This window comes from Carex rostrata, chromosome 20 (genome assembly GCF_964058835.1).
Source record: "Carex rostrata chromosome 20, lpCarRost1.2, whole genome shotgun sequence".
Lineage (NCBI taxonomy): Eukaryota > Viridiplantae > Streptophyta > Magnoliopsida > Poales > Cyperaceae > Carex > Carex rostrata.
Genome location: NC_135937.1, coordinates 6,560,587 through 6,585,343, shown reverse-complemented (window position 1 = coordinate 6,585,343; position 24,757 = coordinate 6,560,587). Strand labels below are relative to the sequence as shown.

Below are 24,757 nucleotides of genomic sequence, written 5' to 3'. Positions count from 1 at the left end.
ATGACTTCACTCAGGCTAATCTTTAAATTAATAAATACAATGATAAATTTATTGAAGTAAAATGGTTTATATACACAATGATACATACATTAAAATCATATACTGCAATCCAAGTACATGCTAAACAAACCAACCTGTTGTAGTTTTGGAGAGGTTCCAACTAATCATATCCCATTTGTAAATCATGAGTCTGAAAATTAGCCAATTCAGAGTTGAATAGGCCAAGTTGGGCTACAATTATATTTACTGGCATAGTTTGCAGAGATTCCAACTAATCCTATCTCTTTCTTAAATAAATCTGAAATTTGGACTTAGATCGAATTCACATCAGTGCAAACTCTGGCATCTTTGTAAACCTTACCAGCCCTACAATAGTATCCCTTATCAGGAGCACAATGCACATCCTCTGAGCATATGCAAAGGCCTTCAAGAGCACAACCTGCCTTTTTAACAATCACACTGCCATCTAGCCCTAGAATTTGGTCCGACCACTCGCTTGAGAACAACTCATCTGGGTCGTACCTGCCTTTCACCTCCAGAAAAGCCTTACTGTTATTGTATTTTTTAATCACTTCTTCGAATGCCAAGTTGCGGTTCTTACCCCAATGGGGAAGTCCGTCGTATTTAAACAATGCCATCTGCTCGATCTCCTCAAAGAAATCCTCGTATAATCTTGGAGTCATTGGGTCTCGGCTCCTGGAAAAAAGAAGAGTAACTTGTAATTTCAGCAACAAAAATAATAAATTATAATTTGGTTTGTTGACCATACACTAGACAAGAAACTTATGAGTCTTACGTCAAACATATATACCCTATCCAAGTATCCATCCAGTATCTTCTAATCTCTAACTTACCCACATAGAATCAATTGTTAAATCTACGTTTTTGACAATATGTAATTGTTAGCAGAAATTTCTTAAGTTAATTATATATGCAACCACAAGCTTTTTACGTGAATAAAAAAATCATACCTGTAATAAGTGATTTCGAAGTCAAGCGTATCTGACTGTTTCCCCAAGTATGCCGATGAGGCCTTGATATACCGCATCAGGATCCCACTATAGAGCTCCAAGCCACAAAAAGCACTCTGTTTAAGATCCCTCAACTTCTGCACATCCAATATAAACTCCTTTACTTTATCCAATGCAATGCTGACCGATGTCTGGTGGAAGAAGGATCCGTTAATCCTGGGGTCCCATGGGCATGCTGTCAGCAGGCAATCTTCTGATCCAAAGGCACATCCACCAGAGGCCTGAATTTTGTCCTGATAACCTATCACTGGGTAGCCTGTGAAAAGAAGGCCGTTGTTCTTCAGACCGTAGGCTGCAAGTGCAAGCGTGGATGTGATGAATAGTGAATCCGCACATTTCCCATCGGCACTTTTGGTTGCTTCCAGGGTGTCCTCTACATTTGTATATATTCATCCACATTTGAATGAGAATAGTTTTAAGTTTGGGGCATTTGGGGACGAGGAGGCTCAAGTGTATAGCCAAAAGAGATTTTTTTTTTTTTTTTTTTTTTTTAAATAGAACTCATTTATTTTAGTGATTTCAAAGAAATACAAGGACTACTTAATTACGCTATCACAGTATAACTCCTTGGCACAAAAAAGCCCTTGTTTATTTTGGTGTTTCGTTTTACTAGTGATACTTGCATTGTTGATACAATCCTTTTGCCTGTATAAACTAATTATAGTTTATTTTGACAGAGGCTGTGAATAGAAGGCTATCCTCAAATATAAAGTTGCCAACAAACCAAACGAAAAATAAACTCTACATGTAATAACTTGCATTAAAATTCTGTTTATCAAACTGACAGTTTTGAAATGGCTTTATTTGCTGAGGATTGAACTAGTTATTGTTAATTTGCATTTAAGATCAAATAAATATGAGCTTGTACCAGCAAAGCGGTTGATCTGTATAGCCAAGGTTGCAGTCGACCGAAAACCAATGAAGTCGTAGACACCATTACCAGATGTATTTACTGGGACACGATCATCATTTCGGTACAGAACCTTCCTGTGGCCAGGATACCATGCCAAGTCAGCAAACTCATGTTGGTGCCCAAAGTTGACAGCCTGTTCTGCCAAATCTTCATCACTGTGCGTCATAAAGGTGAGCGAACGCTTAAACATTGGTTGCAGTTGTAGAGTGACCTGAAAGAGGAATAGAGAATAATGAAATTTATTTAAGGCTGGTTCTTTATTTAGCAAATAAACTCATTATTGTTGTAAATAAACTCAAAACTTTCATTGTTGTAAACCGCTGGTACAACAATCATGAAATATATAAATTAATTTTGTAAATAAATTATATACTTCAAAAGTATATCATGATTGTTGTAAATAAATTTTGTACCAAGCGGCTTGTTCTTTATTTGAAAGAGGAATAAAGAATAATGAATTATATATTTCATGATTGTTGTACCAGCGCAGCAGCTGAATGTACGTAAGAATTAAGAATGCGGTTGTCAAATAATTTAGAAAATTTACTTCGTGCACGCGCGCGCAATGTATATGCAGCAACTAGGAATTAATGTGTTATATATATTGTTGTTAATATTCCATTCTTGTCTTTCACGTTTTTGGTAATAATTATATATCTTCAAGAGAATTTCATACTTAGTGCCGTGAAACGAGTCATCATCGATCTCTCTTTTAAGTAAATGTAAGTTCAAATCTCAAAAACAATAACTAAAAAGATATTAGAATATACTGGGACCTTTAATAAAAAAAATTATATATCTCCAAAATATAATACTATTAACCAATATATAATTATGGGTGGGGTTTAAAGGGTTTTGCAACATTCTCATTCTAATTAAGCCGAGTCTAAGCTACTTAATCTGCTCTAAAATTTATACAAACAGTTTAGATTTATGGGACAATTTAAATTTTTGTTGTTAAAGTGGCATATATATATAAGAGAAATTTAGATATATCCCCATCCAAACTTCTTTTATTAGATATATCCCCATCCAAACTTAAAAATTAGTGATTTCCCCATCTTAACTCATTGATATTATTAATATGCCCATTTCTGAATGTTTCTACTAAACAATATTAATTAATAACAATTAAAAACTAAATTGACAATTTTACCCCCTTTCAATGACAATTTTGTTTGAGCCCTCCGTGTCTCTCTTTGCTTCTCTTCTAAAAAGTTGCAGTCTCAACTGAGTTCGGTGCTCGTTCCATAATCAAATTGATTTTATCTCCATTGTTTTCTTACAATGCTCGTTCTTCTTCTTGTGGGGTCTCAGTGTTAGAGAGAAAGTCAAGTGCCTGGCCTCTATTATCGGGACCCACTAGGTTTGGATTTGGATTCGCGAGACAGAGAGGCCAACCAACACAATGTGTTGCCGCTTCCTCCTCCGGGCTAACTCTTGATTAGAGTGGGCCTGTTTTAGAGTTTTGAATTCCTGTGTGGATGAGATAGTAGATCTGTTTGGGGTGTATCAGATAAATATGAGGCATAGTCCGAAGAAGAGTTGTGTTTGTTGTCGTCCCCAAATGTCAAAGGAAGAGTAAATAGGCAAAGTCGATCGATGGTTTCAGGGAGCCCAGAGAATCAGATTGGAATGGAGAAAAGTTGGATTCTTAGAGGATTTAGGTGTCAATGCAATTGTTGGTGATAATTTTTGTTTCTTCTCGAAAGTTAATATGTTTTCTACCTATGAAAAGATGATGTAAAAAGCAAAAAACGAGTATTGAATAATGATTATTCGTTAAATAAGAATTAAAATAGGAATTAGTTTTGACATATTCATTTGTATTTGCAGTTTTGCATAATTATATGATTGAGACAAAGAAACGAGCATGAGGCGAGAAGGGGCATGGCAAAGCGGAGATGAGTTCTTGGTTAAAGCAAAAGATGAGCGAGACAGAGCTCATACAAAATTATAAAAGGGATAAAATTGTCATTTTAACTTCTAACCATTATTAATCTATATTGTTTAGTAGAAGAATTTAGAAATGGGCATATTAATAATATCAATGAGTTCCGATGGGTAAATAACTAATTTTTAAGTTTGGATGGGGATATATCTAATTAAAGAAGTTTGGATGGGGATATATCTAAATTTCTCTATATATAACAACATTAACTTGGTGTTTTGGACCTGATTATGGGTGCAATTAAAAAAAATTGTTATACATGATAATGTGCAATCCAAATGAGCCGAACTAATAATTCTATTATATATACAATGATTTTTTGAGATATTAATTAAGAGCTAGTTTTAAGTTTCGGTGGATGTAACATGGTGAGACTTATGATGATCTCTATCAAAGAATAATTTATAATTCATTTTTTTTAAAGGAATTTATAATTCATTTTGACAAAGATTTGTTCTAGCAAAAAGTATATAAATCACATGACACCTTTTGATTTTGTCTGCTAAAAAACTAGGCACATCAAGTAAAATTGCATCATAATATAATTTTTATTTTTATTCAACTTTTCTGTGACCTGATCCGTGACAAAATCCATCACATGCTTTTGTAAAAGAGGAATAATACTACAAATTCGTATGAGTATATGATTATATACAACAACAAAGTAGACGTTATTCGTGAGGAAAAAAGCGCATTTATGACGGTACTCCCTCGCGAAAACTACCGTCGCGAATAGAAAAAACACATTTATGACGGTACTCTGTTGCGAAAAGTCACTTTTAACCCTGACGAATACTATCTTATTTTTGTTGTAATTAGTGCTCATGGCTCTAGGTTCAATATATATATACAGCCAATGAGACGGGGTCACTGGTGAGACAAATGAATGAGCACCACTTATCTCTAAATCATTTAGGAGTGTCACGGATACGGTGAGTCGGATAAAAGTATTTTCGTATCCATTTTTATTATAAATTGATCTTATTTTATTTTACCTTTATTCATTAAAAATTATCTTATTTTTATTTATATTCTATTTAAATCTGTTATAGTTGTCGGATAATATAACAAAACGGTAGGGGATAAATAATAGATAATGTTCATATAATAATTAATTTTATAATTTATTAAATAAAACATTAAAACACATACATTTATTCCACACATGTATAGTATTTTGTTGAAAAAAAAATTATGATCGTGCTAATCGTATTAATTAATTTCACACATTCATTTCATACATGTATGATAATTTGTTCAAATATTAAGTACTTTTTTCAATGCTCGTTAATATATATAATATTTTTTTTATAATTCTTCAATCGGATAGCAGGTACGAAATAGACTTTATCCGCATCCTTACTCTTTTAGATAACGAAAAAAATCTTTACCGTACCCGATAAATTTACAAAAATAGAATCTTATATGTGTCCGTCTTATCGAATACAGTACGGATAGAATAAACAGATAAAAGGGTGTCATTGACACTCCTATCTCCATTAATTGGTACATATACAGAGGAAATACGCAATTAATTATATGTATAAACCATGAAGCACAATCAAAATTAGTGTCTCGTGTAGTCGTGTCACTTAACGGATAGCTTAAATGATATTTCATAGCAAAATGGGGACCTTTTTTAACAGAGAAGAATATATAATATGAGGATAATCATAATTGTAGCAAAATGGAAAGCATATATCATTATTCTGGCATCCAGGAAATTAAGTAATTAATCATAAATTTAATTACTTTAATAAAAATATCTTCTTACAAATTAATAACTAGATTAATGTTAAAAATACATGTCGCATAATTATGTTTTATGATTACATGTTAAAATAATTATCTTACTGTTAAATATAATAACTTGAGTCTTTAATTACTTGTTCGATCAACAACTAAATGTTACATGCACAATTATTTTTCACCGCTCGATTAAGGTTAATTGGCACTTCCATCTGACATATTTTTTTAATAATTTAATTAGAGTTTTGCTTTTTGTACAAAAAAAAATATGGTGTTCTTTTTAATCTAGCTAATCATTGAATTTTCATTTGTAAATTCCGAACCATCAATTTCATAAAAAAACAATATAAATTTACAATAGTTAATACTAATTAGTTTCTATATTTGTTTTTAAAAAAAAAAAGAACCAAAGAAAGCCCAATTAATTAATATAATATAATACCATACATATCTTACAAAATAATTCAGGAAAATTTCTAGGTCCTGTGAGCTAGCAATACTAAATAGTAAAACCAATGGTACAATCAAAACTCGTGATCCATGTATAGACCACACATTATTTACACTATATTCACACGTACCTGAGAGATAACACCAAGTGACACCTTAGCTGCGTCAAGATCCGGGTCACCGGCCGTCAACACCCTGATTCTGGCATAACTCTGATCGGCCGGTGCGGGTGTGACTATCCTCATCTCGGTTATGTACTCATGGACTGCACTTCCCTTCTCCTGAAGTGAGCTCCCATGCGTTCCAGTCGATAGCAATCCACCGATTGTCAGACCATACCAATACGGTGCATAGGGAAGTGCCAGGTTAGCCTTGGCCGCCGCCTCAATTAATGCCTTCAGCGTTATCCCGCTTTCAACTGTTATTTTCATATTATCAATGTCTATATTTACCACACGGCTAAGATTAAGCGTGCTTATTATCAACCCGTTAGATCCGCCTGGACAGGCCAACTTAGGGATGCTGTGAGAAAATCGTGTTGCGACCTTCATTTTGGTCTCGGAGGAGGTAGCACTCGCAATGAATTCTAGGAGTTCTTGTTCAGAGGAAGGGTACACAACACTGAGAGCATGACATGTGGAGCGATCGGGAAATGCCCCGTACGCATTTGTAACAGTGCAGTTGTATGTGTTGTCGGTGGTGCACTTAACTGGACTTAGCATAAATAATCATGTAATACATTAGGGCCGGATGTTGTAATCACAATTTTTTTTTTTTTTTTTTGTCCTAAGCCCGTAGGCACAACCACTTACCAGTACATGGATTAAAACATGATTCATTTTGAAATAACAAAACCTCTACTGGTAATTGGAGAATAAGGTTGGGTCTTCAATGCAGAGAGGATACGTGTATCCAGTGTATGAAACTTGGTAGATTCTAGCTTGTTTCGCCAATAGGTTGGCTCTGTGATTCTCCTCTCTGGGTATATGAACACAGCTGAATTTGGGATTAGATGCCAGTATCAACGCAGTTTCCATGAGAGTTGTATATGCTCTCCAGTCTGCAGGTTGGACCTTTTGTATCCGATTCCCTGACCTGAATGTGTTTGCTAGCAGCAATGAATCCATCTTAAAAATACAGCATGTAATTCCCAACTGCACTGCCGCCTTGATTGCACTTACGAGAGCAAAGGCCTCCATCTGAAAAGGAGAAACAGCATCATCTTTGTAGATAGCTTCATACCTGATAAGCTCCTCATCTAGGTGTATAAGATACGCTGCCCCTCCTTTGTCAGGTTGATTGAAAGAACCATCCAAGTAGCAGACATGACAGTGTTGTTGTGAATCCGCTATCGCTCCTTGTAGGGTCGATGGAACAGTAATCGGTATCATATTGCAAGGAAGTTTAGTCAGTTTGATTGCTTGATCAAGAGACGTAGCCGCCATTAGAGTGTTATCGGGTTTGACCCGTTTAGAATCAAATAGATGTGAACATCTTGATTTCCAAACTTGCCAGGCTATAGATAGGAAGAGGGCAATTTGTGACTGATCAAGGACCGACCAAAGGTTAGTAAGTATCTCCTTGATCGGCAATCCTTCAAATGCATCAGTTCGCAACCCGAGAGATGATTGGAACCAAGTGACTCTGGCATGTGGGCAATGGAAGATTATATGTTCAGCATCTTCTTGATCAGTGCCACATATTCCGCATGTAGGCTCAATCTTTGAGATCCGTCTTGCCAGATTCGAAGCCGATGGTAGTGCCCCCTGGATTGCTTTCCAAATAAAAAGTTTGATTTTGGGAATTGTGCCTTGAATCTTCCAAATCTGAGTCCATAGCTTCTTTTCAGCCTCTGATTGTGAGATATCCGTTCGAGGTCTGAACTCAAACAACATTTGGTAAGCGCGTTTAACAGTGAATTCCCCATTGGTAGCCCATGTAAACATCAGTTTATCTTGTATCCCTTGTTTAAGAGAGAGGTTATAATGTTCATTTGCAATATCCAAGGCCATTTGTGCCCCTCCCAAGAGTATTAGTTCATCCCAATTCCATGTAAGGTTCTGTTGATTAAAAAGATGAGATACCCTGAGTGCCTGTTGTTGCCTAGATGGTTTAGGCAAGGTACGCCATTGCGTTGTAATCACAATTGTTTGACAAAAATTTTCATATTCCTAACAAATTGAAGTCACAATTCAAACCGTAAATATTATTTACGGTTCTAATATAATATTTTAAATACACCGAGATCAGAGAACAAAAATCATGACATTTATTAAGCAGTACAGCGTGTAGGCTAGTAAAGATTCTGAAAATTTACTTTTCACTAAGACCATCCAGCCATTCATCCAAGCTAGATCAACGGATAAGATTAAGCACAAGAAACACATCTAGACCTCGATCCGTGCCTTCATATATCACCTATTAAGAGAGTTCCACGTGATTGGAGGAGAGGAAAGAAACTCATAATGGGCCCACAAATTTGCAGAGAGAAAGAGAATAGGACAAAAAAAATGCAATCAGACTTAAAATGTTATATTAGAACCGTAAATAATATTTACGGTTTGAATTCTTAATTCGAACCGTAAATATTATTTAAGGTTAGAATTGTGACTTCGAACCGTAAATATTATTTACGGTTCGAATTAAGAATTCAAACCGTAAATATTATTTACGGTTTGGATAGAAATAAAATTTTGTCGTGATTTTGATTATTTATAATAAAATAATTTATTTTTTTTGGATAAAAATAAAAATCTCGGACAATACAGACATGTACACATCAAAGAGTGCGGTAGCAGGTGCCCAAATATCAAAAACGAAGACTAAGACTAGAAATATAAAGCAAGAAAAATATGTGCTACTGTTTAAAAAAGCAAACGAAGACTAAGACTAGAAATATAAAGACAAGTACATACAACGACAAGGCGAAGACTAAGACTAGAAATATAAAGACAAGTACATACAACGACAAGGCGAAGACTAAGACTAGAAATATAAAGACAAGTACATACAACGACAAGGCTAGGTAGGTTGGCATGGCGAAGCTAGTTTTCTTCCCATCATTTTTGTTACTTGTTTCCTCTGTTTTTCTTATCCTTTGTGAGGATAACGCTACGGTGGCACTTAGTCGTGGTGACTTCCCGTCAGGCTTTATCTTCGGTGCCGGGACCTCTGCTTATCAGGTTCTCTTTCCCTCTATCTCACAGTGATTGATATTCATTGATTGAAAGAAAGAATAATAATTACATTTGGAACACAAATGAACAAATTAGGATTGCTGTGTTATAAGAGAAAACTATAATAAAAAAATAAAAAATAAAAAGGTTACATTGAGGCGAATTAAAGGATGTTAGTTTTTGCTGATGGCTGTATAATATTCCTTTTCATTTTTTTCATTTTGGTTATACAATAATTCCTTCTAGAACGATCAGCTAAAAGAAAGCAATGAAAAAAAAAATCAGATTGTGAACATTCTTATTTATATTTCTGGTAAATATTGTAAAGGTTGAAGGAGCAGCAGCAGAGGATGGAAGAAAGCCCAGCATTTGGGACCCCTTCTGTCATGCTGGTTAACTTTTTGTTTTGTTTTGTTATTATGTTTTTTTAGGTCTGTTCTTTATGTCAAATTAAATTTATATCTCCTTTTGTCATCTCAATTGAGCGAAATTTCACACGAGTTTCAGTATTAAGCTATGTCCTCCACAGTATTGCTCCAAATGAATTTCTGAATTTTGGTTTGTTGGTCAAGTTGAGTATTTTCAATAATTTCTCTCTAATATATTTCAAATAAGATTATGTGTACCCAATTATCCAGCTCATGATTTAAGAAAATAACCAAACCTTTGTTTCCAAAATGATTTTACACTACTTAAATTATTAACAGGAAATATGGTTGATCACAGCAGCGGAGATGTAGCAGCAGACCAGTACCATAAATACAAGGCAAGTAAAAATTTGTGGCTCTGGCCTACGGGCATTTTAACAATAAAAAAAAATAAAAAATTGTGGCTCTTGATGCGCATTTTCTGTATAAAGTAAGTTTTTATAAAATCAGAATTAATTTTTTTATTATTGTTTTATTTTTTTAGGAAGATGTAAAGCTGATGTACGAAATGGGCCTAGACGCTTATAGAATTTCTATAGCATGGCCTCGACTTATTCCAGGTATATATAAACTACAGAGCCATCCTAATTAAACCATTAAATCAAATTGTAAATCAGATTTAGTGCAATTTAAGAATTGTTTGGCTCTTTATCAGATGCCAATAAAACTAAACCGTTAATTTTCTTATATGTCGATAAGACTTAACATTAATTTTAATTCTTGTTTAGACAACTCCATGTATTTCTATTTGGTATTCAATTGAATCGAGTTTGATACATAACATAAATTGTCAGAAGAGCACATGAGCAGCTACCCCTCCTTGTATTTCCTTATATCTTCCTCTGTTTCTTATGAAAATCAGTCTCTATTAGTGTGGATTGAGATTACATCCTAATTATGCATTCTTTTTTTTTTTCATTTCTTTAGCGTTACTCAGATTCTTAAAACACTTTTTACACATAAATTAAGCTTTTTAGTCGCTCCTTTATCATTTTAAACTTTTTCTTTTTAATCCATATTAACAAACACAAATTCCCTAGCAACAATATTTTTTACTTGGTGCAGATGGAAGAGGAGAGGTTAACCCCAAGGGATTGCAGTACTATAACAATTTGATAAATGAGCTTTTGAGTTATGGTATGACTTTATGCCTCAAAATAGGTATATATATATATATCGGTCAAGAAGTTCTTTCTGACTAATTGTTGTGTTCTTTCAATAAATAGGAATTCAGCCTCATGTCACATTGTACCATTTTGATCTACCGCAAGCACTCCAAGATGAATATAATGGGCTGCTGAGCACCAATTTTATGTACACTTAATATTTTGCTTATATATTATTATTATAGTAGCCCATTTGGTTTAAAACATATAATTGAAGTGTCCATGCTTAGTCTCAACTAGTCACAAAGAGAACAACATCATACCTCCATGACTTGACAGATTTTCTGAGCCAAATCCAATTAGCCTTTCATACCCAAATCCAATTAGCCTCTGAACAATTTTAACCAGGATTAACCAGACCCATTTTGAGCACAAATAATGCTGAGGTACCAGCATCTGAACATGCCAGAAAATTTACAACTGATTGTTCAATTTGGCATATGTCAGAAATGACTTCACGGTGTACGCAGACGTATGCTTCAGGGAATTCGGGGACAGAGTGAAGCACTGGATTACATTAAATGAGCCCAATGTGGAACCGCTGGGGGGTTATGACACGGGGATCCTTCCACCTCAGCGGTGCTCCTATCCCTTTGGTGCAAACTGTACTGAAGGAAACTCCACGACCGAGCCATATATTGTTGCACACAATTTATTGCTTGCTCATGCATCAGCTGTCTCACTCTATAGAGAAAAGTACCAGGTTTTTCTTTTACTATCTGGATTACGACACACAACCGTCCCCCCCACCACACCACCCACCCACACACACATACACAAAAAAAAAAAAAAAAAACATAAAATTAAACAGATAGATACAAAGTGGAGAAAAAGAGTTAGTTTCATTTCTGTTTCTAACAAAGAATCTCCAAACAACTCAAGGTGTCGATTAAATTTTGTTTTGTTATGTAGCAATAGCATAAATTGACATACACCGTTATTATAGGTGGAGCAACAAGGTAAAATAGGCATCACAATACTGGCTAATTGGTTTGAACCTGCAGCACAAAATCAGGACGATGTAGCTGCGGCAAGAAGGATGATAGATTTTAATATTGGATGGTTTGTTTTTATTTATTTCATTTATCTTATTTTATGAATTTATGCAATAAGTTGTACTGCTTTGCAGTACTAAAGTACCAGTATATACTTGACTTCAATATTAGGTTCATTCATCCCTTGGTTTACGGGACCTACCCAGCTGTTATTAAGAAGAATGTAGGATCTCGGCTTCCGGTCTTACTCGATGAGGATTCTAGAAGGGTCAAGGGGTCCTTTGATTTCATTGGTATCAACCATTATGGTTCAATACCTGTACAAGATGACATGAGGCAGTTAGAAAATCAAGTTCGCGACTACATGAGTGATACAGCTGTGAAAATCCCTGGTTAGAAATAAAAGCCAATTTCTCTTTGATTCAATATATTATTTTTGTAAAATAAAGATCATGAAGATTGATTGCTATGAAGATTAGACTTGTCTCAGTTGAGTATTGAACAATACTGCCAGTACATTTGGGAACCAATTAATACAAAAATAAAAATACTAATTTATGCTAACAAGATAAAACTGATAATTATTAGTCAAATTATTGATGGTTCTTTTTCCTTTGCAGCATTTGGAAGAATACCCAAGGTATCTTTCTGTTCAAACGTAAACATAAACCTTATCTTCTTTTTTTTCCCTACAATGTTGGATTTTTAGTAAATGATTTACGGCATGTTATCCATGCTTCACAGCCTTTAGGCAAGAACAGAACAAAAAATCAGCAAATTGCAAACAAAGCATTTTCTTTCTGGCAAACCAAATGAAGAAATTTGTTTTTTAAAAATAAATAAGTAAATAATAACTGTTAGCGGTGTGAGCTGACAAAGTTTTGTAAAGGCCTTTATTGAATTTAGTTTACTTACTGGTGTACTGTTAGTTTCAAAACAAGTCATCAGGTTAATTTAGTACTACTAAATTATAGCACTTCATGCTAATATTTAACAAAACAGGTTTTTTTTCAGAAAGTAAATGAAGATAATCAGCCAGACCCAAGGACACTTTCAAAATTATTGGAGTACCTCAAAGAAATCTATGGAAATCCCCCAATTGTGATCCATGAAAATGGTACTCTGCTCAGCTTCCTACCTATTCAACTTCGCAAGTTCAAATAACATTTTCCTCTGATGTTGGTTATTTATACCTAATTACTTGATGATTACAGGAGCTGCTGAGATGGTCAATTCAGCAAGTTCTAAAAGAACTTACGGTGATGATTTTAGAATAAGTTACCTCAAGCAATACCTTGAAGCATTGCATCTTTCCATAAGGTAACTTCTATAGTAAACATTATATTGCTATTTAATCATTTCAATGGCGGAACCAATTTTTTTTTTTAACTCTATTTAGTCATTCAAATTTTAATAATATCCATAAAGATATTCTGATTTCGAACTCACGACCTTCCGCTACACAGAGAACATTATCTTTTACCACTACATCATCCTAGATGGTTCTTATTTTGACCCTTTTGTATTAACCTAATGTTTTTGTATTTTTCTTGTCAGGAGTGGTTCAAACACGCAGGGTTATTTTGCATGGTCTTTAATGGATTGCTTTGAATTTTTGTCTGGTTATACCAACCGGTACGGCCTTTATGGTGTCGATTTCAATGACAAGGAGAAAACCCGGTACGCAAGAAAATCAGCTCACTGGTATGCCAATTTCTTGGGTGGTAAAATGCTAAGATCGAGTGCTGCTAATAACGATGCTTCGGATGTAAAAAGATACTAATGATATAGATAAAAATATAATTGGTTGAAGTCAGAATTTCGAAAAATAAAGTACTGAAACAAAAAATGAGGAGTTTATAAAAATAAGTACTGTAAATCTGTAATAAAGTACAATATAAAAATAAAAAATAATAAAGTATGATATTTATTCCGAATTTCGAACAAAAGAGTTTATTATCTTTTCAAGTCACTAAAACAAAAAGAGATTCAACTGTTCTTGGAGGTAAAAAGAAAAGAAAAAATTTAATTCAGGATTCAAGCTCGAATACGGTCTAAAACAGAACAGAATTTCTTGTAAATAAACAATATATATTCATGTAATTTTCTTGGTACTTGCTATCTAATTTTCTCCTTCGACTCTCTTTCTCATGAATTTCTTTTTAAAATCATGATTTTCCATAACTATTTTCATAGTACAACCAAACATTCATTGCATCACATATCAGTGCATACTCATGTGTATGAAATCCTGTATATTAATTTATGAGTTCCCGCATTCGTGAAATCTCATCCTGCATAATCCTGTGAAAGCCGGACATGCTTTTACCCGGTAGCGTTGTAAGACTTGAGAGTGCTATAATTTCAGAAGGCATATTATTTATTTTTTGTTTGAAATAAAGATGGTGGTTATGTCTTCAAATTCCATTGATGATGGATACAAAACAAAAGAGAGAATAAGTTTTACAAAAGAGTATATAAGTTTTAAAATGAAGAAAAGATTACCATGTTATACCAGGTGTAGTTAATATAAGAATATTTACTGGTAAGCTTGATCCATGTTATATTGTTGGTGAACTAGCACTCGATTAAACCAAACCCTGAATTTTTTATAATATTCCCATGTGAATTGCATTCAATAATTTGAATTCTTCTCTAAACACTCTCCTGAATCTTTCTCTCCATATATATTACAAAACAATCAAACTATTATGGAAGGCAGATTATTTGTATTATATGATCAATTGATCACTAGAAAATAAAGCGTAAAACTATAAAAAGCTCACAGAATTTACCATTTACACCTACTTAATTTACATAGAAGATTTCATGATTTCAGCAAAAGCATCGTCACGGTTCGCATTAATTTTACTTCCCAAAAATTTGGCGTACCAACGAGCTGAACTTCTCTGGTACCTGGGCCTTTCCTCATTACTGAAATCAACACCATAAAGGCCGAACCGGGTGGTATAGCCAGCCATAAATTCCCAGGCATCCATTAAAGACCATACAAAATAACCCTGCGTGTTTGAGCCATTCCTGAAAGAACAAATAAATTAGGGTCAAAGTAATTGGAAAGGAATGTACCAAAATATAAGATTCTTTTTTTTCTTCGGTTAGCAAATTATTTGTCTAATTCCTAAGATTTGTTAAATCAGGCAAAAATAAATTAATGCTCTCAAACTGCACATCAATTATCTAATAACTGAAATTGGTGGTGGTGTAGTCATTAGTCAACAACTGTAGCAATAAAAAATTTAATAAATCAATTGCTAGTCATTCGGCAACTGATTTCAGATTGATACATCAAAATTATAAATGATTGATTCAGCTAAAAATGATGATCAACTTATCATAGATATATAATTACCTTATAGAAAGCTGCAATGCTTCTAGATATTGCTCTAGGTAATTTACTCTGAAATCATCATCGGATACCATTGCTGTGGTTGTTGGGTCAACAACATCAGGATCTCCTGCGGTTGTGAAGTGAGGCTTAAATAATCATCTTATACAATGTACTTTCTATAGAATGGAACATCGAACATGGAAAAGATCTAAAAACCATGATAACTCAGCTAACAAAACCAAAGAAATACAAGCAAAACATGCATGACCAAGTATCTTTCACTTTTATGTTGTACAAAATATGTTGCATTTTGCATTTGGAATATTGGATCATACATATTTGGACCCTACCTCTATATATTGCTTCTTGAAAAATCACTAGTTACAAGATCAAGAGGTTGTTCGGGGTCAGAACACCAAACCCAAATAATTGAACCTAAAATTATTCAGAAAGTAAAGAAAATTCTGAGGTTACCATTTTCATGTATCAGAGTCACGGGATTTCCATAGTATTCTTTGACATGGTCCAATAATTCTGAAAGACCCCATGGAGCTGGTGGGAAAAAATCATCTGTATTTTTTCGCAAGAGAACCTGTTTTATTCAAAAAGTTTCATGACAGATAAATTTTAGCTCCCAATAAATAAATAAATCAAGTGAAAGCGTTTGAAAACAGGTAAATAAGACGGACAAGTACTACATGTAAAGGAAGAGTTTTTGTTTATTCAACTGATACAACAGGTACAGCTTTTGTTTCTTCTTTTGTTTATGTTTTTGGGTCTTTTTATATATTCAGTTCTTCTATGGGTTTGTGTAGGAATGCCGCATAAGTACCATAGTAAAATGCATTCGGTACCAGATGTGACCTGTGTTGGGTTTTTTCCCCAACAAGTACCCTTCTTATTTAAATATCTCAATGTATGCACACAGTGTGTATGACAAAGTATTATAATGATATTTTCTGTTGCTTGTCAGATTCATAACAATCTATAATCCAAAACTCTGCAATTATGAACTTCAAAACTAAGAATGGGAAAGAATGTGCATGCATTTAATAGGTATAGACATACCTTATCTAAGCTTCCAGAAAATAGTCCTGCAACAAAAGGGAAAAAAATAGTGTCACAAATTAATAACTTAATTTTAAATTATTTATAACTAGTTAATACGACTTTGCAGATTTTTGCACTAGTCCTTGACCAAGACCAAATATGAAAAACATAATTATATGTTTTATGCAATCTTGTAGTTGGGTCAATACTTCATCAGACAATTAGTATTTACAGTTCTTTTTCCTGAACTGACCATGTTCTGATCATAAGTTGAATCACAGTGTTGACCAAATTAACAGGAGCAAACAAGATTTGACTAAGTCAAACTGAAGCAAGCAAGATTTGTCAGAATTTTTAAAAATAGTTGATTAGACTAATTAGTTTGTTATAAGATTGGTATACTGGTAAAATGTGACTATAAATACATTATGTATCTGTACTAAAGATGGAATCAATAAAATACAATTTCATTCTCTCTCTTTCCTAAATTCTTCAGATAGCCAAATACCAGTCTTGACTTAGTTGACTTACCTGGTATTTTTATAGCAACATCCTGCATGTAGTCGCGAAGCTGGTTCTCCAACATGCTTGTGTCAGCTTGAACAGAAATGGTAGCATAATGGTTGAGACCAATGAAATCATATGACCCCTTGACTCTTCTAGAATCTTCATCTGTGAAAACCGGCAAGCGGGATCCTACGATCTTTCTCATAACGGTAGGGTATTTCCCAAACACCAATGGATCCATTAGCCTAAATGAAGGCATGTAGACAACAGTCAGATTTACAAAACTAGTTGTAAAGATAGTGAAAATTGGAGACGAAATAAGAAAACTTTTAAACTAACCATCCAAGATGAAAATCAACAATCCTCCTTGCTGCAGCTATATCTTCTGGATTTTCTGTGGCTGACTTGAACCACATTGCCAGTAACGTAATACCTATTTTGCCCCCTTGCTCTGCCTACAATTCAATATGCATGTCACTTAAAAATGCGAAAGCAAAAAATAAATTGAGTATTCTGTTCAGCTAATTTTTCTTTTTTGTTCTTCCTTTCCCTTTCATTTTTATTTTGAAATACTGGTTGTAAGAGAAAGAACCTGGTACTTCTCTCTATAAAGGGAGACAACTGATGCATGGCCAAGCAACAAATTGTGAGTCACGATGTACGGCTCGATTGTGGAGTTGCCAGCTGTACAGTTAGTAGTACCAAAAGGATAGGAGCATCGCTCAGGTGGGAAAGTCCCTGAATCATACCCACCAATTGGTTCAACATTAGGCTCGTTGAGAGTAATCCAGTTTTTCACTCTGTCGCCGAATTCTCTGAAGCATACATCTGCGTATGCAGTGAAGTCATCTCTGAAATTTGTCAAATCAAAGAACTAAATTATTATCCTGACCTGTCATGCTGGTTCAGAAGTAAATAAAGTACCACTCAGGTTTAAGTTGGGTTAAATTTAAGGTAGAGCATATATCAGTGTCAGTAATCTTTTGGCTGATTTGGGTATGTGTTAGGTGTGCCGATATGCAGGGGTGGACCCGGTAAGGTCTAGGGGTAGGCAGTTGCCTATCCCTGAATTTTGAAAAATAATTTTGGCCCATGTATTTTTGGGATATTGCTAGAACAAGTTTGTCTACTTTTTAGTCAAATTTATTTTCTTTCCGACCCAACTCATTTTTTTGCCAACTCGTATTGTTTCCCGCCCAACACATTTTCTTGCCTACCCTGGCCCAATTCCTGAGTCGGTCCCTGACACATGGCGTATGCCTTATATATTGCAGAAGAAGGTAATACCGGATGAAACCATCGGGCAATCCCGCAATCAAAGTGGGTCATACCATGCAGTGGTGAAGATAAGGGACAGTTATTAAGCCCGACTGCCACTGGAATTTTATAAAGAAGGCCCTTAATATTTTATAAATTTACAAATTCATTTAAAATTCTTACATTTCTCCTTAATTGACACCACTATAATTTCTGCTTCATCATTGCTGTTGTTACAATTTTAAACTGTCAGGCTTCTATTGACCAGCATCTGATTTCTATTGAATGGATGTATTGCGGATAGAAAAATACATGAAGTTGTGTTCGGATGGGTTCTGGTTGTAATTTTTTCATCCCTAGACAATAAATCTATATACCCTATGCTATGTATATGTTCTTTTACTAAAAAATAAACAAAGTATATTAGAGGATAAGCGGGAAGTTTACATGAACTTGGTGCTTAATAGCCCATTATACTCTTCATCAAGAGCTAGTGGTAGATCAAAATGGTACAACGTGACATGAGGCTGTATCCCTGTAAGATGCAACCAAAATTTGTCAACACTCCTCAAAATCGGTTATTTGTTAAGGAAAATCATCTTAAAATTTTATCCAAGCATAATTAGATATTGTGATATACGCACCGTAACTCAAGAGCTCGTTAATTAAATTATTGTAGTACTGCAGTCCCTTGGGATTAATCTCACCTCTCCCATCTGCACCAAACAAAAAATCTTGAAATTAGCACTTAAAATTACATTACAACACAGTGAGATTGCCAAATTTTGTGATTATTTCAGCTCATATGATCCTTTTTACAGATTTGTATTATTTCATTTATATCATTTGTACCTGGAATAAGTCGAGGCCATGCAATTGAAAACCGATAAGCATCGAGGCCCATCTCAGCCATCAACTTTACATCTTCCTATATAATTATGAAACAATAACAAAAAGAAAAGAACAATAAATCAGATCTGTTTGTGTCATTTTTTTCAGGTTAGTTGATGCATACATTTGAAAATACTTCAAGAGGCACAATCTTAAACTTGCCTTGTATTTGTGGTATTGATCAGCTGCTACATCAGGATTGCTGTGGTCGGCCATTTTTCCTGGCAATAAAAAAGTTTATGTTAATTTTAATTGAGATAGTTTTTTTTTAATACTCTTACCCATCTATTTTAAAATTGTTTTGCATAAAAAAATATTTAATAACAGTAATTGTCAAAGGTTGTATAAGAGTAATTCTAGCATACATTTATTCTTGATAATAGATATTTAACAAGAATTTCTTAATCCCTTGAAAAAATTGTCAAAAATTACAAATTAAAACTTTCCACATTTTCACTATCATTATAGATGGGAAGGGATCCAATGGCACAAGTTTTTGGTGCCAAAAATGCCACAATCACATTTAAATGTTCATATTTAAATTGTAAAATTTAAATCGTTGACCTTATTCCTTTTCATGAGAGATATCAGGGGTGAAAACGGAGCAGATACAGAGCAAAAATTAGACGGATATGGATACGGGTCCGGACCAGATCGGATATTTATGAAAATAATATAAAAAAATATTAAAGTTCGTAATATTTGTCTAATTACAATGATGAATAACATAAATTTTTTATAATATATATATATATATATATATGTTAAAATATATGGTACATATCTACTATTCGGATATGGATATTTGAAACGTAAAAACCATATTAGTATCCTTATCCACACGAATAATCGGATATCAGATATCCACATCTAAGTTTTCAAATACGGATTGAATACAGATTAGATATTATCCATACCCTTTTAACCCCTAGAGATATGTCCAAGGTTGTATTTATTATTTTTAGATATAATTTTTTAATAAATCAAGTTGTGAAGCAATCTAGTTAATTATAATAGGTTAAATTTTATGGCTTTATATTTTTAAATGTTGACATAGCATTAATGTTTTACGTGGATGCATCTCTTATAAAAATAAACAAAACTGTCAAAAACCAACGATTTCAATTTGATGTTTATATTTTTAATTTTAAAATCAATGAAAAAGTATGATTGTGACATTTTTGTGATACTTAAAATATGCGGGATTGAAATTCTCCGATGATACGTGTATCAAATTGACTCAAATTATAAATATTGTTTAACTATCAATAAGACAAGTTGAACAATCAACGATTTAAATTTAAAAATATTTTATGGATAAATAAGCAAAACAACTTGAATCAAAATAAATGTACCCCAGGGAGTGGTACAAGGATCTTAAGGGCAAATGATGCTATAACATGAGAGCTGTAGTAATTTTTATTAAGATTGGTTGTTGTAAACAAGTTTATTAATGTATCTCTTGGTAGTCACTACCGAGTTTTAGAAAAATAAAAAAGTAAATGTATCCTTTACCTAATTTACTAGTTTTCAATTTTAACAGTTTTTAATTGCACTCGGTCCATAAGTGCGGATAATGGTCAAACCAAAGGTAATGGCCCAGAAACCACCGAAATTTTTATTAATAGAAAATTATTTAAATAAATATCAATAATGAAGAACGAATTTGAATTTTTTCAAGATACAAGAAAAACGTTATAGACCATCACAACCAAAAAGAGTCTGTTTTGACCTCTGTTTCTGTCAGAAACATACCCTTTTTTGACATGAAATAGCACTATTTTGGCTGAAAATGCTACCACCGTTTTGACAGAAACTGGCACTGTTTCAGACCATGATATCTTGACGTTATCACGTTTTCCTATATCTCGAAAAAAACTCAGATTCGTTCCATTATCGATATTAATAAAAATTTTGACGGAAACCAAGCCTGAATAAAATAAGATTAAAAAAAAACTAACCAGCATGGCAAAAGGGGTCCCAAATGCTTGGTTTCCTTCCATCCTCTGCTGCTGCTCCTTCCACCTTTGAATTCATATATCTTATAATAAATAATATAACACAGAGCTCACCGCTCAATTTTATCACACCTAATCCCTCAATTAAGGTCTAAACCCCCTTCAATCCGTATTAAGATTTGCATGTACTTGATTTGCACGAATCTTAACGCTCATCAAATGGCTCTGACCAGCAATCGGACGGCCCCTGATTCCCTCAATCAAAGCCTTTTCAGAACAAAAACTGATAAAGGCTTATTTTGTGGCTCTGTGCCAATGAAATTCAATTAGAGAGAGAGATTGAGAGAGAGACCTGAAGAGCAGAGGTACCAGCACCGAAAATAAAATCCGACGGGAAGTCATCTCGACTGAGCGCTGCAATAGGTTTCTGCTCACAAAGGAGAAGAAAAAGGAAACACAAAGAAAACCAGTACGACTTTAGAAATAATTTCGCCATGGCAAAAAGCTACTAAACCTACTCTCCTATCTTACTTTACTCTTTTCTTATAAGCTGAGTATGAGTGTGAGTCCAAAATAAGAGCAGCTGAGATGCTCTGTTTTTTTCTCTCTAGTCAAATTGCAACGTTCAAAATCTACGTTTGTCTAGAAACAGAAATATTTTTTTAAAGCCTTTTTTGTCCTTCTAGAAGCTTGACTACGACGTGTATCATTGTGGAGTCCGCATCGTCTGCATTAACTCAAAAGAGAATCTCTTCAGTTAATGCATATGGACCGTCTGATTGTAAACAGAGCCCATCCGGCCCCCACCTAAAACATAGGAGTCTTTAATATTAGTACGGATTTAATTCACACGAATCTTAAAGCTTATTGGACGGTCCATATGTATTAGTTCAGAAGATTCCTTTTTGAGTCAATGCAGAGGATACGAATTCATCATTGCGTTGTTCCCTCATTTTCTCTACTTTTGACTCTATATAAAATGCTTCCGCGCGTATACAATGACGCCAACTAGTTTGTTTCTCTGTTCATTTTTTTTGTTATAAAATCTGCGCCAATTAAAATTACACACAAGAAGGAGGTTAATTGATTCGATTTTTCTCCTACACGTACAACCATTCCATTACCAGATTGAGACACGTGGGGACGGGGGGCAGTCGGCACCTCGACTTCTATGACAACAAATTCTGTTCATGTGTTATTTATTTATTATTTTCAGAGATATGTCACGTATCTATCATTTTCTTTTTCTTTTTGTTGCCCAATGTTAAAGTATCTACCATTGTTTTCACGGCAGAAGAAATAAATGCGGAACTCTCGGGTTTCGACAACGACAAGACGACATCCTATCAAAAGAATATCACCTTTTGGAGGGTTAATTTGTCATTTGCAGAGAGATTTTTATAGCGATTTTTTTTATTTATAGGAAAATAGAAAAATTATTGCTAAAGAGTCTGGCCTTATAAAATCTTAATTCATAGGAAGAACGAGGTGATTTATCTCGTTTAGTTAATTTTAGCTATAATTAGCGATTTAATTTTTTTTAATATTCTGAATGAAATAGTCTATTCCGTTCATGATAATTTTTTTTGTTTCATTTTCTTTTTGGATTTCATTTCTAATATTACATTGGTTTCAGTCTTTCAGAAATAGATAAATTATATTTTGTATGAGCTGGTGTATTCATATTTTTATTGAATTTCGTATTTTTTTTTTTAATTTTATGTGCCTATCACAACACGACATATAATCCAAACAACAATTTTTATTGGGATAATCCATATTTTTAATAATGATGAATTAGTTATAATCATAATTAAGGTTTAATGAAAAACATATTTAATAGATTTAAAAAATCAACTGATTAAAAACTTTTAGTTTAAATTTAACAAAATGAAACCAACAAAGTAAAACCAAATAAACTTAAATAATTAAATGCTAATCTAAACAAAATAATCAATAATGAATAATAAATTAAGATAAATTTGATTCAAATTATTACTTAAATTAAAGTCAGGTAAAACTTTAATTTAAATAAATTGGAATTGACAATGTTAAACAAAATAATGATATTCAATTCGTAATAATAATTAAACACAAGATTCATCACTTCAATAAATATATAAATTAATAATATGGTTAAAGTTAAATTAATGCAAGTTAATAAAGAAAGCATACACTTAAAATAATTAGAACTTATAATTGAACGAAATAACCATCAGCCATTAAGCAAAAAGAAATATCATTGATTAACGCTTAATTAAGTGAACATAAATTACGGGCAAATTTAAATACAGGAGTCAGGAGTTTTTCAGAATTTAAAATTTAATCTATTAAGGTAGATTTGGGCCCCCCATGTCAGCAACCAACCACACTAAAGATCACGCGCTGCCTTCTTTTCCTCTATTCTTCTCCCTTTCGTGCCGACGATTTCCTTCTGGCTCCCGCATTGATGAGGGGTCGCCTCACTTCCCCTCTCCTGTCGACTACGGCGACGTCAGATGGAAATGCGTATCCTCTGCATTAACTCGAAAAGAAATGAATCTCAACCGTCTGATTTAAACGGAGCCAATTCTTTAATATTAGTGCTGATCTAATTTGCACTAATTTTGAAATATATCGGATGATCAGATTCATTAACTCAAAAGGGAATCTTTTGAGTTAGCGATACGAATTCGACGTGAGAGCACGCTACGCCTACACCCTACCTCTGTTCTCCACCACCTACGCCCCCTAGGCTGTGCCTGTCACACGTCCTAATGGGAAAAAAAAATTTGATAGAAATTAATAAAAAAGTTGAGAGAGAAAACGAAAGAGTACATGAGGTATAATATTAGTAGAAAGATAAGTACAACTTTTATTGATTCTAAAAATTAAAAGAATTTAGATCAATAAAAATTCCACCGATCTAAACATCAAAAAAAATTGTACCGATCAATAATTGGTCCATGGTGAAAGGCTTTATTTATCAATGTCAATGCATGCGTACATCTTGAAGTTCTCAAAATAAAATGATTGGTTGAAGGTTTTGATCGTTAATTTGTTTACCGATACAAACAATATTTTAATATAAAAAGAGATTCTTACCGGTCAATGTTTGAATGTATATAATAATATTTTAATATAAAACTGGCTACAAAAGAGATTCTTACCGATAGAAGCAATTATTTTATATTAAAATGTTTGAATGTTTAGAACTTTAGATCGCCGATTTTTTTTAAAATACCTAAATATTAAATAAAATTATTAAAAATAACCACGTTATCTCTAAAATTTTAAAAATACCCACCCGCGGATATTATCCGCGCTCCGTAATATTAATTCCCCCCGCGGATAATATCCGCGCCCCGGATTAAAAACGCCCCCCCGCGGATAATATCCGCGCCCCGGATTAAAAAAGCCCCCCCACGAATAATATCCGCGCTCCGAGTCTCTTATTTTTTTTTTTTTTTTTTTGGCACAATTTTTGGTTATAAAATGGATCAGAGAGACTTCAGAGAGAGAGAAGGAGAAGGAGAAAGAGAAGGAGAAGGAGAAAGAGAAGGAGAAAGAGAGGAGAAGAAGAGAAGGAATAAGCTGGTAAATCAGGTTTGCACTGTTCACGTATTACTATTTATGTATATGTATTTTCTTTTCATGCACTGGTCATATACATGTACGTATACGTATTTACTGTTCATGCATTATTCACACCTACTGTGTTGTTCACTGTTCATACGTACTGTTTAATCACTGTTCATATGTACTGTTCAATCACCGTTTAAATACTGTTCATATGTACTATTCAAACACTGTAGAATTACTGTTCCTAAATACTGTTCAATCACTGTTCCTGAATACTGTTCAATCACCGTTTAAATATTGTTCATATGTACTGTTCAAACACTGT

The 24,757-nt window shown here is 33.7% G+C and overlaps 4 protein-coding genes across 6 annotated transcripts; 1 reads left to right on the top strand and 3 right to left on the bottom strand.

The window, feature by feature from the left end:
• Nucleotides 1-311: 311 nt before the first annotated feature.
• On the bottom strand, nucleotides 312-6,837 carry LOC144572529 (L-gulonolactone oxidase 2-like). The gene is made up of 4 exons (XM_078322132.1): nucleotides 6,226-6,837; nucleotides 1,900-2,155; nucleotides 972-1,404; nucleotides 312-696 (listed from the first exon to the last, which is right to left on the bottom strand). The coding sequence occupies exons 1-4, from the start codon at nucleotides 6,814-6,816 to the stop codon at nucleotides 312-314; spliced, it is 1,665 nt and encodes a 554-aa protein (XP_078178258.1). The 5' UTR covers nucleotides 6,817-6,837.
• A 114-nt stretch (nucleotides 6,838-6,951) lies between these two features.
• LOC144572217 (uncharacterized) lies at nucleotides 6,952-8,106 on the bottom strand. The gene has a single exon (XM_078321686.1). It carries the CDS (start codon nucleotides 8,104-8,106, stop codon nucleotides 6,952-6,954), a length of 1,155 nt encoding a protein of 384 aa, XP_078177812.1.
• Nucleotides 8,107-9,086: 980 nt separating this feature from the next.
• On the top strand, nucleotides 9,087-14,607 carry LOC144572687 (beta-glucosidase 31-like). 3 transcript variants are annotated; one of them, XM_078322349.1, is made up of 13 exons: nucleotides 9,087-9,276; nucleotides 9,599-9,662; nucleotides 9,978-10,040; nucleotides 10,187-10,258; nucleotides 10,764-10,835; nucleotides 10,925-11,012; nucleotides 11,312-11,567; nucleotides 11,811-11,926; nucleotides 12,031-12,251; nucleotides 12,480-12,499; nucleotides 12,862-12,976; nucleotides 13,074-13,179; nucleotides 13,417-14,607. In XM_078322349.1, the coding sequence occupies exons 1-13, from the start codon at nucleotides 9,130-9,132 to the stop codon at nucleotides 13,640-13,642; spliced, it is 1,566 nt and encodes a 521-aa protein (XP_078178475.1). In that variant the 5' UTR covers nucleotides 9,087-9,129; the 3' UTR covers nucleotides 13,643-14,607. The 3 variants fall into 3 exon arrangements, with proteins under 3 accessions (XP_078178475.1, XP_078178476.1, XP_078178474.1); XM_078322350.1 differs by having other exon boundaries at nucleotides 9,088-9,276; nucleotides 9,978-10,036; nucleotides 10,183-10,258; nucleotides 12,874-12,976; XM_078322348.1 differs by having other exon boundaries at nucleotides 9,088-9,276; nucleotides 9,978-10,036; nucleotides 10,183-10,258.
• On the bottom strand, nucleotides 14,448-21,502 carry LOC144572686 (beta-glucosidase 31-like). The gene is made up of 13 exons (XM_078322347.1): nucleotides 21,224-21,502; nucleotides 20,875-20,938; nucleotides 19,072-19,134; nucleotides 18,875-18,946; nucleotides 18,667-18,738; nucleotides 18,470-18,557; nucleotides 17,358-17,616; nucleotides 17,105-17,220; nucleotides 16,790-17,010; nucleotides 16,277-16,302; nucleotides 15,683-15,800; nucleotides 15,230-15,335; nucleotides 14,448-14,898 (listed from the first exon to the last, which is right to left on the bottom strand). The coding sequence occupies exons 1-13, from the start codon at nucleotides 21,365-21,367 to the stop codon at nucleotides 14,673-14,675; spliced, it is 1,575 nt and encodes a 524-aa protein (XP_078178473.1). The 5' UTR covers nucleotides 21,368-21,502; the 3' UTR covers nucleotides 14,448-14,672.
• Nucleotides 21,503-24,757: the final 3,255 nt, after the last annotated feature.

Bases quoted from the DNA above. Each gene is read 5' to 3' on its own strand.
- LOC144572529 (XM_078322132.1), bottom strand. From the start codon at position 6,816: ATGCTAAGTCCAGTTAAGTGCACCACCGACAACACATACAACTGCACT. The intron at 2,156-6,225 runs GTACGTGTGAAT...TTCCTCTTTCAG, and splicing joins CACTTGGTGTTATCTCTCAG to GTCACTCTACAACTGCAACC. The intron at 697-971 runs GTATGATTTTTT...TCTTTTTTCCAG, and splicing joins TTCGAAATCACTTATTACAG to GAGCCGAGACCCAATGACTC.
- LOC144572217 (XM_078321686.1), bottom strand. From the start codon at position 8,106: ATGGCCTTGGATATTGCAAATGAACATTATAACCTCTCTCTTAAACAA.
- LOC144572687 (XM_078322349.1), top strand. From the start codon at position 9,130: ATGGCGAAGCTAGTTTTCTTCCCATCATTTTTGTTACTTGTTTCCTCT. The intron at 11,013-11,311 runs GTACACTTAATA...GGCATATGTCAG, and splicing joins CTGCTGAGCACCAATTTTAT to AAATGACTTCACGGTGTACG. The intron at 11,927-12,030 runs GTTTGTTTTTAT...CTTCAATATTAG, and splicing joins ATAGATTTTAATATTGGATG to GTTCATTCATCCCTTGGTTT.
- LOC144572686 (XM_078322347.1), bottom strand. From the start codon at position 21,367: ATGGCGAAATTATTTCTAAAGTCGTACTGGTTTTCTTTGTGTTTCCTT. The intron at 19,135-20,874 runs GTTAGTTTTTTT...TTTTATTGCCAG, and splicing joins GGACCCCTTTTGCCATGCTG to GAAAAATGGCCGACCACAGC. The intron at 17,221-17,357 runs GTTCTTTCTCTT...ATTGAATTGTAG, and splicing joins TTTATAGAGAGAAGTACCAG to GCAGAGCAAGGGGGCAAAAT.